The sequence below is a fragment of the Phyllostomus hastatus genome, unplaced genomic scaffold (genome assembly GCF_019186645.2).
Source record: "Phyllostomus hastatus isolate PE091 unplaced genomic scaffold, TTU_PhHast_1.1 phas_contig_150, whole genome shotgun sequence".
NCBI lineage: Eukaryota > Metazoa > Chordata > Mammalia > Chiroptera > Phyllostomidae > Phyllostomus > Phyllostomus hastatus.
This window is the reverse complement of record NW_025333611.1, coordinates 36,344,738-36,360,630: the sequence shown is the minus strand read 5'-3', so window position 1 is coordinate 36,360,630 and position 15,893 is coordinate 36,344,738. Positions and strand designations below refer to the sequence as shown.

The 15,893-nt window shown below is 44.9% G+C and overlaps 2 protein-coding genes across 2 annotated transcripts; both read right to left on the bottom strand.

Annotated features, from left to right (window-relative positions):
* Positions 1-549: 549 nt before the first annotated feature.
* Positions 550-946, bottom strand: LOC123811371 (cytochrome c oxidase subunit 6C). Its single transcript, XM_045827356.1, has one exon. It carries the CDS (start codon positions 912-914, stop codon positions 687-689), a length of 228 nt encoding a protein of 75 aa, XP_045683312.1. The 5' UTR covers positions 915-946; the 3' UTR covers positions 550-686.
* Positions 947-15,330: 14,384 nt separating this feature from the next.
* On the bottom strand, positions 15,331-15,682 carry LOC123811375 (cytochrome c oxidase subunit 6C). The gene has a single exon (XM_045827369.1). It carries the CDS (start codon positions 15,648-15,650, stop codon positions 15,423-15,425), a length of 228 nt encoding a protein of 75 aa, XP_045683325.1. The 5' UTR covers positions 15,651-15,682; the 3' UTR covers positions 15,331-15,422.
* Positions 15,683-15,893: the final 211 nt, after the last annotated feature.

The following is a 15,893-nucleotide window of genomic DNA, read 5'->3' as shown; positions in this document are numbered from 1 at the left end:
TATTCCCTATTCAAGGAAATAAGAAATAGGAGGCAGGGGGGAAAAACTGAATAAATGCACATTTTGCACACAATTCAAAACATAAACATATTTAAAAAGTGTACTTTGCTGACATATACCAAAAGATACATAATAGCAACGTAAAATTTTATTGAAATAAAGAATACCATTTTCTACTTTTTGTACAATATGCAATTGTGTAGGGACAAAGAAGATTTGGATTAGATATCAGATTTAACAACACAGATATATTTTAAGCTCCCAAATTGCTCATGGTAAATTTCCAAATGCAGTTAAGTTTCAGGATTCTGAAATACTTGACTTTACTATGTATAACGCTTACACACTCTCCTCTAATTTCATGCTATTTGATATTTTTATATACACATATATGTATATAAATGTACACACACACCAATCCCAGGAAAGACTATGTTAAGATATAAAGAAACTATATTGATCTAAGGTACTTACAGTCTACTCCAAATATAAACATATCATTAAACACACATAAAATCTTTAAAACACATTATATACCTTTTTTTCACAGTAATTCTTAATTGTTTATTTAACAAGAGAAACTTTTTCTTAGCTCAAATATTCATGCTTCATAGTTCAGGAGGAACACAGGTCAGTGACAGCCTTCCATGGAATTCACCCCCAGAGAAATTCTTTACATTCCAAGATCACTTTGCACTCTGAAAGATACCGGCCTTCCTCATCTCCTCAAAATCTTTCTTGGAATCATAATTTCTGTAGAAATCTGCATATGCCTTCTTTCTTCTTTCAGCCACACCAAACTTGTAGGAAGCTGCAACCCCCAGGGATACAAGGATGGCTCCCACAAGATGAAATCGCAGACGCTTGGCCAGGAGGCCGCGCATCTGAGGTTTTGTCAAAGCACTGGAAGACATGGTCGTTGTATTCTCCTCAACACCAACGTCCTTCCATTATATACCTTTTTAAATCTCATTTTTGAAGACTTGGTATGGGGATAAATTGACAATACCAAGTTATGTGACAAGAACAAGGTACAATTGCATATATCAAATATTTTTAAAATATAAGATTATAAAATATAGAGAGATTGGAAGGAAATGTACCAAGCCATTAATGGTGGTTACATGTGTGGTTTTTATTTTTATTTCCTTATCATTTCAGCAGTTTACCTATAGTCTACACTTCTGAGTTTCAGAGACATTCAAAAAAACAAGGTGTGCAATCACTCACCACATTATAATAACTTTTGTTAATGGTGGGCATATCGAATCCTTTGGGAGGGCTCTTCAATGTTCCAGATTTGGGAGACACAGGCTTTTCTGAAACAAAAATGTCAAGTTGTTTTACTGATCAAAACTAGAGGCAACCTAATGCACCAGCCCTCCACAGGGCCCACTAGGACAGGTCCAGCAACCCCAACGGAAATACACCCCGAAGGAGAAGCTGAACAGAAGGCCGGCATGCTGCTGGCCGGCATTCTAGCGCCCGCATCTCCTTCTCGTTCTCAACAACGTGAGCTCTGGCTGAAAATCTCTGAAAGATTATGCTCTGTCACTGTCAGCAAAGAACACTCCATTGTAAGCTACACATACAGCTTAGGAGTGTAGTAAAGGCAAAGCATTACTCAAACAGAATTAGAGAAACTGTTGGAAGATATGTGACAAAATTTAAACATCAAGACCCAAGGCGTGGACCATATTTCAGGAATTGTGATCACTCAGAATGCAGAAGTCTCTCTAAACAATATGGTCTGGCTCAAGGCGATGGAGAGAGGAAAACGAAGGCCACCCCAAACAGGGGCAAACCCAGAAAAAATCAAACTGCCTTAAGAACTTCTATACAAGGGACCACGATGAAAACAGTCAGGAGCCCTACAAGGACTCACATGGTTTTGTAGTGTCTGGCTTTCCTTCAGCATCCATTCCAGAGACATTAAGCATCATTAGTCATTGAAAAGTGCTTGCTAACCTGGTTCTCAGTGTGTGTGTGTGTGTGTGTGTGTGTGTGTGTGTGTGTGTGTATCATTGGTTGTATTGGGAGAGGTGTATCTGTCTCCCAGTACTTCTTTGTGTGGTTTTGTATATCATCGGTTCTATGGCATGGGTGTATCTGTCTGTCTGTCATTGGTTCTATGGGACGAGTGTATCTGTCTGTTATTGTTTCTATGGGATGGGTGTATCTATTTGTCAGTGGTTCTGTGCAGTGGGCATGTCTGACAGCTAAAAAGTGATAGAATTCACTATTACTGGGGGTGTGAAGAAATGGTGAGAAGGGAATTTAGTGCTCCCTTTCCAGGGAAGAAACAGCTCTTCCCTTTCTTGCAATAAACTACAAGAATGCTGAAATGACATAATCGAAACATAGATGTGCTGAAAGAAAAAGGGTGGGAACTCCCTAGGTGCCAGAAGTAAAGGGGATGAAAAACACAGGAATGACAGGGAGGAGCCTGTGGGGGTGAGGGTGCAGCCCCAGGAGCTGGGTGCAACCAGCGCAGGGATAAGACACAGCCCTGGGGCCACCGGAGCAGAGTCAACTGGGGTGGATCTCTTGCTGGCCCATACGAATGAGGAAAAGAAACCTAGAAGGTTCTGTCCAATCTTCTTCTCTGCTGGTCCAGAGAAACAGCAAGGATGTAGGCTGGCAACTGAGGGATTGGATATACATCCACCGAGAGCCAAACCCAGAGCCTGGCCTGAGCTTCACAGCAGTGGTGCCGGGAAAGCCAGACACCCTTGGCCTCCATGTGGGCTGCACTAGGGGGCACACAGCATGCACTAGGCAGTGTTCCTGGCCAAAGGGCTGGCCTGAATTTCATCATGAGGAAATGATCAGGCAACTTCAGAATGCAGACCGGTGAGCCCGACCACAGACCTGTCCTCTACAGCGAGTCAGCATCACCAGCAAGAAAGACAGCCACAAAACAGTGAGGAGATGTTTTTGTTTCCAAAGGACTAAAGAAATATGGTGACACAATCTGCGTAGTCCTTTGGAACCTAAACTCTCCTCCTTTTGCCATCTTATTTGTGGTGACATTGAATGTTTGAAGAAGGAGAGACCAGTTATCCTTTTCAATGGCCTCAATTCTGCAGTTGTCACACAATTGCCTCAAGGTTAAGTTCAGGACAAACTTTTCCAGCAAGAACACTGAATGGTCAACGCTGTCCTGTCTAACACAGCCCACAAGGTGACGGAGAACCTGGTTTGACACATTTATCCTCCCAGCTGCTCCTGATGCTGGCTCTGGACAAGATGAGAAGTGAGAGGAGCAGGCATTAAGGTCTCTCAGACTGTTAGTCTGCGAGGCATCCATCTCCTTAGAGATTTGTCACAGTTGGAGCTGAAGGGCTGGGATTTCTCCCATCAAACCAGTCTTTTGAAGAAAATTTTGGGGTGAGTGGTTTGTGGTTATGATATCAATTCTTAGCAAAGTATCCCTCCAATGTTCTGTTTGGGTGTTTACTTGATTTCCTGTTTGCTTGATTTTCATCATGTGGGAAAGGCAAAACAGTTTATTTCAAATTAACAATACCTTTTCTTAGTTTCAGAAGTACTTGGTGTCTGAGAGAGAGTGAAGAAAGAGAGAAAGAATATCAAATTGGAGGCTTTGTCCTGTTCCGCCCACTTCTGAACTCTTGTATGAAGGAGGAGATGAAGGGAGCCACAGGCTGAGTGGAGAGGAAAGTGAGATCCAGGAGACCAGAAAAACCTCCCTAAGCTACATCCAGCCTGTGATGCAGAGGGACCCCGCTTCCCCACTCTGCCCCCTAAGATCCTGGGGGTATCCCAGGGCAATGCTGCCTTGGACCCTTGGCCAGAGCCCCTACGCCTTTCCTCAGCAACCACTCCATTCCCGAATCCCATCATCGCTAGCAAAGGGGTGGTCTTCTCACACCTTTCAGGGAGGGAGGGAGGTGTTTAGCATCCATCCCTGCTTTACATTCGGAAACAGACTGCAGTCAGAAGGAGGAGACCCTTGGTGGAGAAACACACCCTCTTTAACTCTGTGTTGCAGTCTTCGGAGGAGGAGGGGCAGGCAATGGGAGAACCAGTGGGGACCTTAGAGTGTGTACAAATCATCACCAAGACTCTGGGGAAAAAAGTTTCAATCTACTGAAAAGACTTCATAGCAAAGGAAATGAAAGTGAAGACACCAAGATAAAGTAATACTCTGTTCAATGAGGGTTTTCCCCAGGAACTAGTACTTTCCTCCTGGGAGACTGCATGCCCCTTGGGGATGTGCCCTGATCTCACCCAGCCGCCAGCTTCGTGACCTTCTCACCCCATCTGCACCTCCACAGGACTCCAGGGGCCAGCCCCTCCATTCAGCATGAATGTCCCCCACCTTGCTCCTCACCCAGATGGGGACGCTCATTATGGGGGTGGGGGTACAAAAAGAGAGTTCTAGGAGGGACCCTGCCTTTCACGCACAGCTCATCCCCCCCACCCAAGTACAGAGCCAGGGCTGTGTTTGTACCTTACACACTCCTGTGTCCAACACTGGACCTTCTGTTTCTGATTCCGAATTGGGCAAGTGTCCTGTCGTGTCCTCAGCCTTCCCCGCAGTTCTCCTGGGTCCGTTCTGCTCCACAGTGTGAGCCACCGCGTGCTCTCCTGGCTCCAGACTGGACAGGAGACGCAGGCAGGCGTAGTAACTGATAGTCTGTGGGGTATTTATCACCACAGTGTAGCCTAGCCTACCCTCCCTAACACAGATGTGGTGTCTTGAAATTCCACGACTGCATGGCATTGGCTTAGCAGACAAGCAGTGGAAAGGGACAGAGTGGCATCGGAAGCTGGAGTGATGCCTCTTCACACTCTTCAGTGAGAATCATTTGGTGGAAGTATCATCTGTGGCCACTGGAAGCTAATCCCCTATAGCTCTAGGAGAAATACTTACCAATTATCGGTGTACTTGTGGTTATCTATCGGTGTACTATTGGTGTATTTAATGGCATTACAAGAATCAGAGCATCGCTGTAAGACTAGACAGAGCTGAGATTAGAGAAGGAACTGGACAGTTTATAAAAAGGAATGAAAGAGAGTAGACAAAGTTTGAAATTATTATGCATTCTATTGTTTAAAATCTGTTTATAGACCTCCAAACACTGAGATACAGAATTTTTTTCTAAAAAAAAAGCATTGAGCAAAAAAAAACATTAAAATTTCTCAGCTGAAAAATTTTATAATCTGTGTAATTCTATAGTCTCCATATTTTGAAATATTTTATCGATTATATGAATAAGCAACTGCATTACTGTCACTTACCATCCTGCGACAGGAAATGAAACACAAGGTAGACACATCTAGAACTGAAATGACCAATTTGATGTTACTGGGTGGCACTGAAGGAATAATTCACTAGAGCAATTGTCAAATATAATAAATGATCAAATGTTATGTTATTTCAACTATTTTCCTGGCATTCTTTCAAATAACAGTTTCATTCAGTCTGGACTGGACATGCCTTTCTCATGGTCTGAGTTCCTGTTTTTGGACATTGTCTTGCAGTCTATTAAGAGTGAAGCCCTGCCCTGGCTGGTGTAGCTCAGTGGATTGAGCGCGGGCTGCGAACCAAAGCATTGCAGGTTCGATTCCCAGTCAGGGCACATGCCTGGGTTGCAGGCCACGGTCCCCAGCAGCCACACATTGATGTTTCTCTCTCTCTCTCTCTCTTTCTCCCTCCCTTCCCTCTCTAAAAACAAATAAATAAAATCTTAAAAAAAAAGAATGAAGCCCTTATTGACTTTGCTTCTATCTAAAAAAAAAATACCAAGACACAACCAAACCAGCATTAAATGAAATGTTAAAGTGTCTTCTTAAAGAAAAATAAGACGAAAAATATGAACAATAAAATTACGATAAATACATATATATCAACAATTAAATCTAAAGAACAAAATGAACAAGCATCATAGACACAGAGAGCATTCTGATGGTTGCCAAACAGGAGGGGGTTTGGGGGAATGGGTGAAGACACAAGGGGATTAAGAAGCATAGACAGGTACTTACAGAATAGCCATGGGGAAGCAAAGTACAGCACAAGGAATAGCGTAACCAAAGAACATATATGCATGAACCATGGGCATGGATAGCAGTGTGAGGATTGCCTGAGGGACTAGGGGGGACTGGGAGGTAGGGGACAAAGGAAGAAAAGTTGGGACAACTGTAATGCCGTAAACAACAAAATATAATTTTAAAAAATCAATTCAAGCCCTGGTCAGCTGACTGAGTTGCTCAGAGGGTTGTCCCAATACATCAAGGTTGCGGGTTCCATCATCAATCCAGGCAAGTACAAGAAGCAACCAATGAATGCATAGGTAAGTGGAATAAAGCAATGTTTCCCTCTCTGGCTCTGTCCCAAAATCAATAAATAAAATAAGTACCAAGAGTTTTAAGTCCCTTGCTTCAAGTTCCCTCTCCAGCTGTGAGGCTTCACCTTGCTGGTTTCTCCCTTAGTCTCTACGTCTGTCAATAATGGCCTCTAGTCTCACTTATAGTTTGTGCTCCTCATGTCCTGGGCTTGGAAATGAGGCAGCACAGCTGGTTTAGAAATACAGTGAAGGAAAGGGCGGCAGCCTCCCAGGAGCTTAAGGTACAGCTGGGTTGTGATCAGAGAAACAACACGTGTGAAGCAGGGGATGGCAGGACTCCTGCCAGGTGATCACCAAAGACTTTCAGACAGGATTCCTAAGCTGGGCCCCAAAGGATAGGCAGCTTAAAGGCTCACAGGTAAAAAAGGCAGGACAGAAGAGTGTGTGTTCAGGTCAGAGGTCTGGCTTGGGAATGGTCGACAGGCTAGCAAGTGAGAGAAATGTAGGAACTGGGAAGTCGTTTCTGCTGTGGTGTCAGCTGAGCTTGCTTACATGACAGAGAGGACAGATGAAGCTGGAGGGGCAGGCAGAGGCCACACCAGGCAGGGCTCTGAGGTGGTCCCTGCCTGCAGTTTGGTCTCCAGAGCAATGGCGAGTCCAGATGCATTTCAGCTAGCAAGCAGTGAAGGGGCAGGACGTGGGAAAGGGGGCCACGTGGAAGAGATGAAGACTAGACAGGAGATCAGTTCAGAAACATCCAATACACCAAGTGAGAGACAAAGGCGGTTTGAATTTTTCTCTGACCTCCTGCTTCATTTAAGGGCAGAATGGAGAAGACTTGGTTGTAGGATGTGCAAGACCAGAAGAAGAGCAAGTCCAGGAAGCCCCTCGGGTCCTTGCTTGCACAGTGACGTGGAGAGAGTTCCCACAAACCAGCCACAGACCAGCAAGGCCACCAAGAGAAGACTCGAGGGCCTTTTTAACTGAGAAAGACATGTGGTTTAGCACACAGATTCTGTACCATTTGCTCTGCTGCTTCAGGGCTTATGTTGTTCTGAAGGTTCTTCCTGATTTTCACCTTTGCTCTAAGTAAGTGACATTGTGAGGGAGCTAAACTCTCACAAGGGAGAATGTTACGTGTTTAATGAATTGACTGTTATTTCTTTGACAAACAAAATTTGATGAATGTGTTTTCTCTATTGGTGTTTAATATATTAAAAAATAAATTATAAGCTATAAATTTGAATGTGCTTATCCACATTAAAAATGTTTTTAATCATTTAAGCAATAATTTACTCTAGTCTTATTTTTATTACCAATACCTATTTTGGATTACGAATTAATAGTTTCATTATAGGTAATTTAGAAAATATCATATGGAATTTAAAGGACAAAGGCACCTATATGGCATCACAAAGAGAAAAATTAAGTGAATGTTTTCTTGTTTCCCCTCAATTATTTTTACACTAATAATAAATAACTCATTTCTCATTTAATCCTCATAACATTCTAAGGTAGTTGCTACTACTATTATGTGAATTTCACAGAATAAAAATGGAAACTTAGGTAAATGAAATAATTTGTAGAATGGCATGTCTTTAATAACTAAATGGCAAAGTCAGTATTCACACTGAGTCTACATGACTTGAGTTCTGTACTCTCAGTCACTAATCAGTTTTCATGTTTTATAAAGTTGAAATAATAATACAATGTAGCTATTTTATATTGCCTTTTAAAAGCATTAATATCTTTTCAAAAGTAAGAAACATTAATGTCTTATGAGAAACCTTTTTGTGCAAATTATTCAAAAACATGATTTGTACAAGACATTCTATCATAATGTACTTAGTCACTTCCTTTGGTTTCACCTTTTATTAGTGGAAATAAATCTTTTCACCTTTTTGAGCACGTCTCTACTTTTTAGGTCGAACTGCTACAAATTAAAATGGTGGGTACTGAGAAAGAAATACTTGAACTTCTTTGTAAAAATAAGCACACTGCCTTCTACAGAGTCGACCAACTTACACTCTCTCTAGACATGTATGAAAATGTTTACTTCACCCCCTCCTCAATTTTATGATGGTATTTATCTTGCAGATTTTGAAGATGAGAAATTTTCTGGTTTTATTTCTTATTTCTTTGCTTCTCCAGTATATTGATAAAAATTCCTTCCTTTTATTTTCTAATGGGATATGGAGGAAATTTCATTAATTCACTTACTCGTCAACAATTATTAATCACCCACACTGTGGTACTCTGGGTTGCAAGAAAGTAGAATATCAAATTTGGTTGTTATTGACCTTAGTCTAGTGGAAAAAAAAAAAACCATCCCTGGCTGTTGTAGCTCAGTGGATTGAGCGTGGGCTGTGAACCAAAGTGTCGCAGGTTTGATTCCCAGTCAGGGCTCATGCCTGGGTTGCAGGCCATGGCCCCCAGCAACTGCACATTGATGTTTCTCTCTCTCTTTCTCCTGTCCTTCCCTCTCTAAAAATAAATAAATAAAATCTTTAAAAAAAAACAGATAATAACAAAGTAAATAAAATATAGCTATAGAAATTACAATATTTGATAATGAACTAATAAAATGACATGCTACCTAAAATCTCAGTGGCCCTGGCCGGGTACCTCAGTTCTTCAAAGCGATGTCCCCATACACCAAGGTTGCAGGTTCAATCTCCAGTCAGGGCACATACAAGACTCAACCAATGAATGCATGAATAAGCGGAACAACAAATTGATGTTTCTCTCTTTCTTCCTGCTCCTCTCTCTAAAAGCAATCAATAAAAAATAAATAAGTACATAAATAAAATCTAAATGATTAATAAAATGAAGCAGTAACCAGTGAATGCAGTGACTTATCTCAATTGGAAACTGTCCTTCTGACTGTGTTCTGACCCATCAGATGACACATTTGTTTCTCCATGGGAAGTGGCCTGGCTTGTCTTGAACACCATTTCCAAACTCCACCGAGACGGCAGTCATTTGTGACATTAATTTCCACTAAAAAACACACAAATGATTGGGTGTGTGTGTGTGTGCACACGCGTGTTCAAATGATTTATTGTGGGCACGCTCCTGGGACAGGCAGGGTTGCCAGACACCATACAGGACACCCAGTTCGATTTCAACTTCAGAGGACCAACAGATAACTTTTGTGCAGGCATGGCTCAGATAGTTCATGGGACATACTGATACTAAAAAGCTACTTGTTGATGGTCTAAAACCTAAATTGCACTGGGTGCTGGTATTTGCATTTGCTAGAGTTGGCCACACTGGCAGCAGGGAAGCAGGACAGGCAGCGGGAAAGCTGCGTCAGCGGGGGGCAGGCTCGGCAGGAGCCTGTCTGTGGTCGGAGCCCAGCAGGGCTGGCGTTCTGTGCTCAGGGGCCACTCAGCCCGTGGCCATCTAAAGGCAACCAAGTTTCTAAAAATCAGAATTACAAATTTCAAGTAAATTTTTTTATTAAAGGTACATTAAGAAATTTATTGATAAAATTAAAAAAAAATAAGCTGCCTTTTTGCAAGCTGAAATTGTTCCTGCACAATGTACAACCCTTAGTGTATCTTACTGCCACAGATGTAAACTTACCTGAAGACCCTAAACACTGTGGGACCCTCAGAGCAGAAGACAGCCAGCCAGTCCACCTGCCCTGTGCAGCTGGTGCCCTGAGAGGGCCACTCCCCAAGGCTCTGCTTCCCTGAGGCATGTGATGATGTTGAGGGGACCGGGGTGGGGGCGAAGGCTCAGAGGAGTAGAGAAGTATTTTCTCGGGAGAGCTCCCCACCTCTAACTTTCAGCTCGTTTCTCCTCCTCACCAGGCTGCTGCTTCTGATCCACCCTCCTATCCCTCTACCCATCATCCCAAGTCGGTGCCAGGCTGGCAGGCAGCAAAAAGCGAACAATAAGCCAGTTGCCAAAAAGGCAAATACTGTGTTGCCAAAAAGGCAAATACCACTTACACGCAGCATGCACATTTTCCAAGCTCGTGGAGACAGAAAGCAGGATGGGGGTTACCAGGAGATGGGAGGAGGGAGGAGAGGGAAATTGTTCAGTGGGCACAGAGTTTCAGACCTGCAGGATGAAAACATTTAAAGATGTTTCACAACAATGTGAGTGTACTTAATACCACTGGACTGTACACTTAACAAATGGTTAAGATGGCAAATTTTATGTTATGAATCATTTTACCACAGTAGGAGAAAATAACTAGGATGAAAATAATCCACAACCAAAAATTGGGGACCTTGACCTCAATCTTGCAACTATAAGGAAGAGAATTCTGCCAACAGGACCCTGCAATTCCAAAAGCACTTGATTTTAGACTTATGAGATGCTGAACAGAGAACCCAGCTAACTGGCCCATCCTCTCCACCCTGGATCCACTGAAACTTTGACATAATCAACAGGTGCTGTTTTAAGCCACTAAATGTGTAGTCATTTGTTACGTAGCATTAACAAAACTAGTATAGTCGGTGGGTAAAACAAGCTTTTAAGATGCACATCAGATCGTGTGTCACTCCTCAGCTCAGGCAACTCCAGTAACTTTCAGGTTCATTCAGAGTAAAATGAAAATGAACCCCTCACCGTGGCTGACAGATACTACCTGGTATCACCATTCACATCCTCTCTGATCTCCTTCCCCCACCACGCAGTGCTGACCGCTCTGCTCTAGCCACACTGGCTCCATTTCTGTTCCCTGAGGAGGGAAGGAGCCTCAGGGCTGGGCCCCAGCTGCTACCACATCCCACCAGTGAATGTCATCATGTAAACTATTTAAAAGCAAAAAAAAAGTTATCAGAGACAGCCTCTCATGGTGAAAAGGGGAATGACAAACCTTTCTTCTCCGTGGAGGTGGTGGCTGGAAGTGCAGGAGACTCTCCCTGTCCAGGCAGCCGCAGGTGCACTGACCATGAGCATGGGCACTGGTGCCTCCAATCGTGGGAACGGTGTCTACTCTCCGTCATCACATAACTTGGGTTAGGACAGGTGGGCTCCAGGTGGTCGGATGTAAGGTGGAACGGGCAGTGTACCCAGCACTGGGTGGGGCATGCTCCTCCTCCTGCAGCAGCTGTGCTGGGCCAGGTGGACCCCAACCACAGGGCCACAAGGAGATCTGAAAGCAGTGCTGTGCCCTCCTCAGTCCATCTCTAGAGTGGACACTCTGGACGCCTGTGGATGAGTGGGCCCTGGGCCAGACACACTGACCGCACAGCTCCCACCACCATGGGAGCTGTGGGGGCCCAGAACCACAAGTGGACCTGCAGACTTCTTAACAACAGTGAGCCCCTGTGCGCAGTGCTCAACGTCTTGGTGGCAACTCTGATGCCATGAGTGGTTGTCTGGTGCTGACAGGGGCATTGGGGAGGGAAGTTCCCTTCTCTGACCTTCAGGGGCCCCCTTCGGTAGGCTGTGGTGTGGATAGGGACCAAGGGGGTGGCCTGAGGCAGGGCAGTAGCCCTTCAATGGGGGCGGGCTGGCAGAGCGCCTGCAGGGCGCCTGTGCTCCACGCTGTACTGGATCTGGTAAACTGGCATGAATCTTGCATCACAGTTTGGAGAAGAGAGGATTGTGGCGGCATAGCAAGGGGGTGTAGTGTCCATTTCGATGTCGTCGTCGTCGGAAGGTATGGTTGTGGCCCCAAAGTGAGGGGAAGTCGTGTCCATTTTAATGTCCTCATCACCATGGAACACTAGCTGAGAGCTCAGGTCTGCAGCCACCCTGGCTGAGATGGTAGCAGAGCCCGGCCCAGTCTCAGTGGCCAGGGGCAGGGTGTCTGCCATCGCCGAGCCAGGAGCAGAGACGGAAGGGGCAGGCTGAGTGGCACTGCTGTCAGCTATGCCCACTGTTTTGTCCTCCAAGGTCTTTTTGCTTTGCAAGGTGCTCCACAAGGTACCCAGGTTTTTGTCACTAGCAAGGCGAGGCAACTTAGGAGGTGGGGGCAGCTCACCTGGATCCCAGAGCAGTGGAGGCAGCGGCCGCAGGAGTGGCCCAGGACGTTTCCGTTTGCGAGGCTTCCTGCTGGCAGAGGGCCTCCACGGCTCTTCACTATCCACCTCCTTACCCAGCGTCAGAGAAGCTGGCATGCTGGGGGGTCGGTCTTCACCTGGCACTTCCTCTTTGCATTGCTTGCAAGGTGTGAGGGCTCCCTTGGTCTTTAGGGACCTAGGTGTGAGTGGTAGATCCCCACTTTCATCGGGGCTGGTCTGGTTGTTGTGTTTATTGTGCCGAACCAGATTGTTTCTGTTCTTTTCCATCCATTCTGGGGACTCCACTTGGACTTTCACCTCCACCTCCTTTGGACAAGGACATGAGGAGGTACTGGAGGGTCCTGGCTTCTCAGCCACGACTCCCTGCTCCGGTGGTGGAGGCAGGAGAGAAAACCTGCGCCTTGCAGGAGGGATATAGACCGTTCTTGAGGGTCCAAACATCCTAGAATTTCTAGCAGACAACACGGGCTTCTTCGGAGGGTCCTTCCAGTTCACCGAGGGAAGGATCCCCACAGGGAAGCATGCCGTCTGCGGAAGGGGACCACGGCCTTCTCGGCGCGATGTAAAACCCTGAAGCTACAGGTGCCCGATTCCTGTGGGACAGCCTGTGGCCAGGGCGCACCACAGGCGCAGGAGCAGCGGGGTGGTCCCGGCCAGGCGGGGCATCATCGCAATGGACCGGGAAAACCACTGGATGACGGCCACTGGGCAAGGGGACGGTGACGGCGCCAGCGGCAAAATCGTCGATGAAACTTAGAAATAAAATTGCCCATCTAGAGCTGGTTGTGCGCTAAACGAGCCAAGAAGAGAGTAGAAACTGGGAGAGCGTCTCCTTTGCTTCCTACTCCTCTGGGTCTCTAGCACGCACTGAACTAACTGTAGCCAGGAGTTCTGATGTCTCCATGGAAACATCAACGGACCAGCACCAGCACGGGGCCGCGGGGGGGGCGGGGAGCAAAGGGCAAGGGGCGGGGCCTGAACAACTGGCCAATCCTCTCATGACTTCCTGGCACTGGACCTCCAGCTGTGGGTAGCAGGTGTTTGGCCCTTGCTGGCCCTCCATGCCAGGTGTCTGTTCCGGGCCACCCAGGCCCCATCCGCCAGACCTTGCCCTGCCTGGCCCAGCAGAAAGTGAAATCACAGAAACAAAGAGACTACTTTGACCTTAATAGAAAATAAGTAGCTCCCTCTTTGGAACATCACTGTGGATTATGATTGCATTGTTCACCTCCTGACACTCTCCCCAAAATAAAAGCCAACATCTCACAGAATGAAAGAGGAAAAGGAAGCTGCACCCATTGACAGTTATGTTTTCTTAGTAAGAAACCTTGAAAACCCATGAAGAGACTTTCACCGTCTTTTCTGGCTACATGCACGAAACTACACATACAACACATTACTCACTGAAAAGCAAGTAAGTTGGTGGAATCACATCACGGGAACGAACACATGCAGCAGGCACAGGACCGAAGAGGATGCGGAGAGCCGAGCAGAACTGGGCCAGGAAGACGGCCCCCAGGGGTCGGAGCACAGGACGTGTGAGGACCCAAGCTCTGCAAGTCGCGGAGGTGAAGATTGGTGAAAAGAAGGGAGAAACCATGGAAATCGAAGGACAGACTTCAATGCAGGATGTCTCAGGAAAAGAAGATCTGGACTTGATCGGTTCAAGGACAAGAAGTCAAGGACAAGTCCTGGTGTGCGCTCGGAAGTATCACACACAGAACCCCATGAGCCGGATGTGGTGAAGGGAATTATAACAAGAGGAGGCAGTGAAATGGGTACCAGAGGTGACAGGAAACACTGAATCGCGCCCATGCACTAGCACGTATGCTGACAAAGAGACATCCTGCCACTTCCAACCCTGCTCTGTGCCTAAGACCTCGGCAGGGCCTGGCACAGAGTGGGCACCTGACAGTCACCAGTGAAGTGAGCAACTTTTCCCTGAGGCCGACTTGTTCTGTAAGAGTTGGGGGCAAGTGGAAGGTACCTGCGTAGAAGGAAGCTGAATGTGCAGACTCACGGCGAAGGCTGCGGCAACAGGTCAGCGTGGCAGAACCGCCTTGTTCAGCTCTGTCACAGTTTTTCACCATTCTTTTTTTAAAAAATGTCTTTATACTTTGTTTATTTAGAGAGGGGGGAAGGAAGGGAGAAAGAGAGGGAGAGAAACGTTGATCGTTTCCCCCTGGAACACCCCCAACCTGGGAACTGGCCTTTAACCTAGGCATGTACCCTGAATGGGAATCAAACCGGTGACCTTTCAGTCCACAGAGTGATGCCCAACCCACTGAGCCACACCAGTCGGGGCAATTTTTCAGCATTTCTTAATACAAGTACAGAAAATGAAACCCACGATAAGGTCTGCTGTGAAGAAACACCAGTCAGCTGTTATTTCACTTCAGAAATACAGAGGTCTCGTGGTCTCAGATTTACTGTATATATTCCCTATTCAAGGAAATAAGAAATAGGAGGCAGGGGGGGAAAAACTGAATAAATGCACATTTTGCACACAATTCAAAAACATAAACATATTTAAAAAGTGTACTTTGCTGACATATACCAAAAGATACATAATAGCAACGTAAAATTTTATTGAAATAAAGAATACCATTTTCTACTTTTTGTACAATATGCAATTGTGTAGGGACAAAGAAGATTTGGATTAGATATCAGATTTAACAACACAGATATATTTTAAGCTCCCAAATTGCTCATGGTAAATTTCCAAATGCAGTTAAGTTTCAGGATTCTGAAATACTTGACTTTACTATGTATAACGCTTACACACTCTCCTCTAATTTCATGCTATTTGATATTTTTATATACACATATATGTATATAAATGTACACACACACCAATCCCAGGAAAGACTATGTTAAGATATAAAGAAACTATATTGATCTAAGGTACTTACAGTCTACTCCAAATATAAACATATCATTAAACACACATAAAATCTTTAAAACACATTATATACCTTTTTTTCACAGTAATTCTTAATTGTTTATTTAACAAGAGAAACTTTTTTCTTAGCTCAAATATTCATGCTTCATAGTTCAGGAGGAACACAGGTCAGTGACAGCCTTCCATGGAATTCACCCCAGAGAAATTCTTTACATTCCAAGATCACTTTGCACTCTGAAAGATACCGGCCTTCCTCATCTCCTCAAAATCTTTCTTGGAATCATAATTTCTGTAGAAATCTGCATATGCCTTCTTTCTTCTTTCAGCCACACCAAACTTGTAGGAAGCTGCAACCCCCAGGGATACAAGGATGGCTCCCACAAGATGAAATCGCAGACGCTTGGCCAGGAGGCCGCGCATCTGAGGTTTTGTCAAAGCACTGGAAGACATGGTCGTTGTATTCTCCTCAACACCAACGTCCTTCCATTATATACCTTTTTAAATCTCATTTTTGAAGACTTGGTATGGGGATAAATTGACAATACCAAGTTATGTGACAAGAACAAGGTACAATTGCATATATCAAATATTTTTAAAATATAAGATTATAAAATATAGAGAGATTGGAAGGAAATGTACCAAGCCATTAATGGTGGTTACATGTGTGGTTTTTATTTTTATTTCCTTATCATT